Source organism: Macrobrachium nipponense, chromosome 32, assembly GCF_015104395.2.
Source record: "Macrobrachium nipponense isolate FS-2020 chromosome 32, ASM1510439v2, whole genome shotgun sequence".
NCBI classification, from domain to species: Eukaryota; Metazoa; Arthropoda; class Malacostraca; order Decapoda; family Palaemonidae; genus Macrobrachium; species Macrobrachium nipponense.
The window spans coordinates 20384241-20391644 of NC_061094.1; the positions used below are offsets into that span (position 1 = coordinate 20384241).

Here is a 7404-nt window from a genome sequence, read left to right on the forward strand (position 1 = left end):
TATATATATATATATGTATGTATATATATATATATATATATATTATATATATATATATATATATATATTATATATAATATATATATATATATATAACACAACCAAGGGGCAAGGGATCTACAAGAAGGTTTTTTTTTTTTTTTTTTTTTTTTTTTTTTTTTTTACTGAAGGTCAGAATCGATTCTCATCGTGGAATAAGCTCCGAACAGGAAGTAGGCTCTCCAACCCTTTGAACCCTGAACATTCAAATATCAGGAACCATGCAAAATCTGCAAAAACACATATCGAAAAAGAACGATTTTTGCATTATAGGGCAAACACGCAAACCCCCAGAATTACCCATTTTAGAGTCATTACTCATTAAGCAGCTGGTTCCCCGCCCGTTGAATACCAAACTCCCTCCATCCAACTGTACCTTAGTTAAACGTGTCTCCTTTTTTGTTGTCTCCTATCATTCAGCCTTCTCTCTCTTAACTTAAGGTTGGTTGGCGGTTCCAGCTTTTAAATAATATTTCTGTAATTGTAAAATTTTAGTAAAATTTTAGTCTTTTTACAATTTTTTTAATTTTTTAGTAAATTTAAGATTGTTTTATAATATTATTATTTTTAATTAATTGACAGATTCCCAGAAGATGTAATAAAGTTATTACGAAACGTTGGAGAATAAAAACTATGTAGATTGGCCTGTTTCCTTCAGTCAACGCCTGATTTGATATATATATATATATATATATATATATATATATATATATATATATATATATAATATATATATAATATATATATGTGTGTGTGTGTGTGTGTGTGTGTGTGTGTGAGTGTGTGTGTGTGTGTGTGTGTTTATGTATATATGTATATTATATTTTGTTTGCATATATATATGTATGTATATGTACATATATATATATATATATATATATATATATAATATATATATATATATATATATTATATATATAATATATATAATATATGTAGTATTCACACACACCCTTAGACTCTCCTCCCAGTCCCCTGGGACTCTTTCCTCTTCCCATATGCACATATAGCTTTTAATAAATCCTGCAACCATAGTAATTTGATAATTTCAATTTGGAGCTGATGGACCTGGCAGTTTACCATTCTTCATTTTACTTAATACTCTCTTCGCTTCTGTATCCTATATCTCCATCACTGGTCCCTCTACCCTCTGTGCTCCCCCCATCTCCTCTTTCTCATTTTCAGTATTGAAAAAAGTTGTTCAAAATACTCTCGCCATCTCTTCTTGATTTCTTCATCCCGATAAAGTATATTTCCATCTCTATTCTTGATGACACCCAATTTACCCAAATCCTGTCTCTGCCTTTTCCTCAGGTTTGAAATCTTATATGTATCCTTTTCTCCTTCTCTTGTTCCTAGCCTTTCATTCAACTGTTCTGCCACCCTTCCAATAGCCATACCTCCCCTCCTCGCATCTCTTTCCTCTTCTCTGTCCAGTTCCTCTGCATCATGTGCATGCCTTACTTTCCAGTCCTTAAATGTGTTTGATTATCTTTTAATTGATTCTTGTACCTCTCCATTCCACTACCACTTTTCTCCTCTTGACACTCCATATCCACTGGTTCTTCCCTATCAATCGGGTAGCCCGAGTTTGCTCCCCGCTGCTGCCAATGGGGAACCAGAATAATTTATTTCTGGTGAGTAGAAAGTCATTTCTTGATGTAATGTGGATTGGATACCACAATAAGCTGTAGGTCCCATTGCTAAGTAACCAACTGGTTCCTAGCCACAAAAAAAAAAAAAAATAATCCTTCAGGCCAGCCCTAGGAGAGCTGTTAATCAGCACAGTGGTCTGGTTAGAATAAGATATAATTAACTTTTCCCCCTGAAGTGGTGGCTTTTGTGAAAAGAAAAGACGATACGTACAGCCTCATTCACTGGAATTCGTGAATTTTAGATTAAACACATTTGTAGTAAACTTCCAAAACAGTAGCTGCTTCATATACATACACATTAGGTACACCAGCACTGTGTTGAACAGTACACACACTGCATCACTTGTACCTCTAAATACCCCTTAGCATAAGTTCACTCTCTTGCTTCTTTGATGTTAAGGCTCCTCCTCTCTAATACATTTCCACAACTTGTGTTTATCCATTGCTTAATCTTGCTCCTTCTTTGGATGTAAATTCTTCACCAATGTATTATCATCCAGTCTTTTCACATGACTGAACCATCTCAAAACACTTACACTAGCTCTTTTACCATTACATACTTCACTTTACCTCCATATTTTTCACCGTTCAGTTGTTATATCAAGTATATTATGTAAACAGTTCAACTACCTTAGGAGGGAGTTTATCAAATGACTCCCCTTTTTTCTCATCCTCCTATCATTTGAAATGTTTTTTCTTAAATATCTGCCCGCACACGTGTATATACAGTGTTCCCCCTGTATTTGCGTACTCCTAAAAAAATGCTTAAAACTGCCTATTTTGTTAGTTAAAATTCAAGAAAACCCCACAAAAAATGTTTATACCTGGTTTTTAAATAGTTTTATAACAAACTGCATTTTATGATGAAAAAAAAAAGAAAGGAATTCGTGGGTGATTCTCATAGCAAAAATACCGCGAATATGTGAATTTCCAGCGAATAATTGGTAGATATGGACCATAGAGAAAAATGTGAATGCTGAGAACACGAATACAGGGGCTCCACGGTGTTTGTGTGTGTATATAGTATGTGTGTGTGTGTTTTAGGCAGTCACCTTTGTGGCATTGACTTTCTTTGATGTAGACTTTTTCATATTTCCGGACAGTCAGAAATACAGAATTTTTTTGACCAATAGTACAATCAAGACAACAACACCACAGACCAACACGATGAGAAGATAGGACAACAGATAAAAATATAATACCAAACTAAGTCACAACGATTGTAACAGCATCATTAAGAAGATTATTAAAAATAATGTCAAGCCACGAGCCACCTGTACTGACACAAATATTCAGGTGTATTGCAAACCAAACCTTCTTGCATCACCTGTAATGAAAAATAGCACATGCACACCGAGACCTAAGGATATGACTACTAATGTGGTTTATGAATTCACTTGCCCTGAGGAGGAATGCAGTCTTTCTAGAGAAAACTATTGTGGCAGAACATCTACGACTCTCAGATGACAATTACTTGCCCACAGATACACAGGAGCCATCTTCCAAAAAACTATATACAGACAAACACGACAATAAACCATTATTACAAGACTTGATAAACAACACAAAACAAAATAAAGTTGCAATCATATGGGGTCATAATAATAACAACAGAAGCAGTTTTTATAGCCAAAAGCAAACCAAGTTTGAATATGCGAACAGAAGGTGATCGTTCTCTGCCGTCTTCTCGACCAAGAAGAGGGATCCAAGGTCAACAAGGCCGAGTGGAGTGACGCCAGAACACTACACACGAAGAAATCAATAATTTTATTAGAGAAATAAGATGTAAAAATAGAATGTAGAACCAATGCTGTAACATAGTTTTACAAAGTAATAACATTTTATGTAATATTATGTAAATGACTAACCACCCCATTATACTAGATCGTAAAACAATCATTGTAACCAAGAAATATGGTGATTCCCCCACCCCAACCAATCCTGTTGGTATAAATACTAGAGAGGAGGATATGCCTATATGTATTAGTTCTTTCTTGAGAAAGCCTGAGTAAGGCGAAACGGACCGTAGCAATAAATGGAAAAGACACCATGAATCTGTATACATACTTATCCAGAACATTGAAAAATGATTGAAAACAGAAGTAAGGAAATATGAAAAAGTCTGCATCAAAGAAGTCAGTGCCACAAAAGACGATTGCCTACAACAAAATTTGTGAAAGAAAGAAACTCTGCCAAAAAAACAAAAAAACTACACACACACACACACACACACACACACACACACACACACACACACATATATATATATATACCATTGTTCCATGTCTGTGGGAAAAGTTTTTTTGTCATAAATTTATGTTAATTCTGGTATAATGCACAACTTCATAAGATCTTTCCAAAGTCTCGGCATCTGTCTTTTGAATGGGTTGGCTTTAACATTTCTTTTTTCACTGTTTTATCACTTACAGACATCTTCATCAGTTCCCTAATTAAAATATTTTTTTCTGTAGAAAGAATTTAGTGCAGACCCTTGATGGACACAAAAATGTATTTTAAATTATTCTGATATTACACGCCACCATCTTCAAATTTATTTTTTGGTGTAGTACCATCACTTAGTCAGTTATTTCTGGAACTGTCATCTTTTATAAAGCCCAGCTAATTACTTTTTTTTTTGTACTCTGTCTCATGCCTTCTCAAGGTCTACAGATAACTGGTATAACTTTATTTTTGCAGTACTCTTCCTATTGTACCTTATAAGAAGGTTTTGATTGTGGCGTATTTTACTGGTCTGAAGTCCAATTTTTTTAATTTGGGCATTAATATAAAAATTCTTTTCCATAGCCTTCCCTCTATAATTTCTTAGGTAATTTAAATTCAGTAATGATATGTTTGCCTACGCCATTTAAAGTTTGAAACAATATATTGTACCCACAATACATGAAAAATAGTTAAAAAAATTTTTTTTTTTGTATATTGTTTACTTTCCTTGTATCTTTGTCATGTAAAATACAGAAGATCTTTTGAGTTTTGATACTGCTTTCTAAGCAGCTTGAAGGTTCAACTTATTTGCATAGTTTTGCTCAAAATGAAAGGTTCCTAAGTAGCTGAAGATTGTCTTGCAGAGGGAACATTTGAACAGTATCACTCTTTATTTCAATTTTGAAATTAGCATAGATGTATAAAATTTAATTTTTGAAGTTCACTACAATTTTCTTTTACAATTAGAAAAAAATATTAATGTGGTAATACTACAGTATTTCCTTGTGTAGAAGAGGATATTTTTAGTGCTCCTAACATCGGCAGTGCTGGTACAGTTTGTTAGTCTTTTAGAGCATTTGCCATACTCAGAGCATTGTAACTGAGGTGATGTAAACTCTTACTTAAAGAAAATTACAGTGGCAGTCAGCCATCCCATGTAAAAAGAAAGTGATTAAATGTTGGAAATATAATTCGTAGTGATTATATTCCATTTGTAAGTTTTTTATTCTTTTCCATTCCAGGTACAATGGTTGCTGGATAATTATGAAACTGCTGATGGTGTTAGTTTGCCCCGATCCACTTTATACAATCACTACCTCCGTCATTGTGCTGACCATAAGCTTGACCCAGTGAATGCAGCTTCTTTTGGCAAGCTAATACGCAGTGTTTTCCTTGGGCTTCGTACCAGACGCCTTGGCACAAGGTGATAAAATTATAAAGTCTGCTGTTTTTTACTTGAAACCTTTTCCAATTACTTTATCTCTGCCAGCAAAATATGAGAGGGTTATGTTTTCACCTTGCCAGTTTGTTTGTATGTATATATGTCCAAAAGATGTAGGGGTAAGGAATGTTCTTTGATTTAGAGATGCTTCTGGAAGTGGAAAAAATATTTATTTGCTCGTCTGCATATACTAGCACTCAGATTATCTAAGAATAATACATCAGGGATATAAAAAATTCTTTGCCATAGGTTAAAGTCCATGCTCTTTGAGCACTTTCAAGTTTCTTACTGTTAAACCATTATTGAAGCACATCCACTGTTTTATATATCATGTAAACACAGCTTTCATACCTTTGTTTTATTGTTTTTATACTGTGTACAATTCTAGTTTAGCTGATTAGAAATGATTAACATTAATTCATGGTATCTTAATTGAAAAGTTATGAGTTTGTTTCATGTTTCTGCACTCATGCTAGCAGAATTCAAACAGTTTGAAAGTTGTTTAGAATTTTCCTCATATATTTACTCATTTCATTTATTTGACATCAGATGGTAATTTAACTGCCCTTTCACTTTCAGAGGTAATAGTAAATATCATTACTATGGAATTCGTCTGAAACCTTCTTCACCTCTTGTAAACATTTCTGATGATGGTAGCCCAGTTTCTTTAAGGCAGCAGGCATCAGGAAACCAAATTAAGAAAAATCAAACTCTCACTCAACAATCACAACAGCAGCAGCAAAGTCCTGGGACACACACTCAGCAAGGAAAAAGTGTGTCTTCAAGTGTCCAAAAGCAGAACAGTGACTCTCATTATGATTCACATACTCAGGCACCTGCCGAAGCTTCTCCTCAGGTGAGTTATAGGAATCTTACAGACAAAATATATACATACTATGTACATACAACTATGCATATTGTTAATTAGCTTATGATGTAATGGGTTCATAGTTTAAACTGGTCCTTTTTTCTATTGTAAATTAAAGATTAGGTAATTCAATACATATTTTATCGATTTGTTTGCTTAAATCTGTATCAGGGGTTCCTAAAGGTTTTCCAGTCAGAACACTGGATGCAAATTGAAGATTCCCAACTATGCATTCGGTGCTGCAGTAACAACTTTTCCCAATCAATATTTGTAATTGTGCATTAGGGCTCATATCTACACAGCTGTACTCACATTATTCCATATAAAAGCATTTAAATAAAAATTAGTATACTAGTCAAATAAATACCACTAGTGCGTAATGTAAAAATATAGTAAAAAATGTCATTATTTGTTATGCATACCAGAAAGAAATATTGACTGATCATGTGATCTTAAAAGGTTTGCAGCCCAACGGGAACTATAAATTTAAACTGCCTCCTTTGGGAACAATATCCCCTCACTGTCAGATTCAAGCAATGGGCTCCCAACATTTTGCCATGCACATATGTACATATAAAGAAGTTCATGGCTGAGGTATATTTTCTCCATCCCTCAGCCATGAAAGAGAGCTTGTCATGCCTCTTTCACCAGAGTTCATCTACCCAGCTGAAATATGCAAGTTGGGTGGACTAAAAGGGACCTCGAGCATTATCTACTGTAATGGGAGCAATTTTCCAAAGATGAGAAATGTTGAATTGCCCCTTGAAAGAATGGACTTCTTAGTTACAGGGAGTGGGCTATTGTAAGCCTAAAATTTTTTCCACTAATTTAAGAACAAATGTATCCAAATTGTTTCTCTTAGTTATCTGAAAAGAAAACTATCATGCTGGCTATGTCTGTCTATCTGCACTTTTTCTTTTCACCCTCAGATCTTAAAAGCTACTGAAGTAGAGGGCTGTAAACTGTTGTGTTGATCATCTACCTTCAAATCATCAAATATAGCAAATTCCAGCCCTGTAGCCTCAGTACTTTTTATTTTATTTAAGGCTAAAGTTAGCCAAAATAATGTATCTCACTGCAAAATAAGCCAGGCCACCACCAGGCCATGGTTAAAGTTTCCTGGTCTGCAGCTCATAAAACATTATATCAAGACTACCAAAGCTAGATCCATTTTCGGT

At 34.3% G+C, this 7404-nt stretch overlaps 1 protein-coding gene across 1 annotated transcript in view; it reads left to right on the forward strand.

Annotated features, from left to right (window-relative positions):
- Positions 1–7404, forward strand: part of LOC135207258 (DNA-binding protein RFX2-like) — a gene marked incomplete in the record, with an annotated part of 462694 nt that overhangs the window by 355912 nt on the left and 99378 nt on the right. Inside the window, 2 exon segments of the mRNA XM_064238912.1 lie at positions 5159–5340; positions 5938–6214. Coding sequence (XP_064094982.1) covers positions 5159–5340; positions 5938–6214 — 459 coding nt within the window.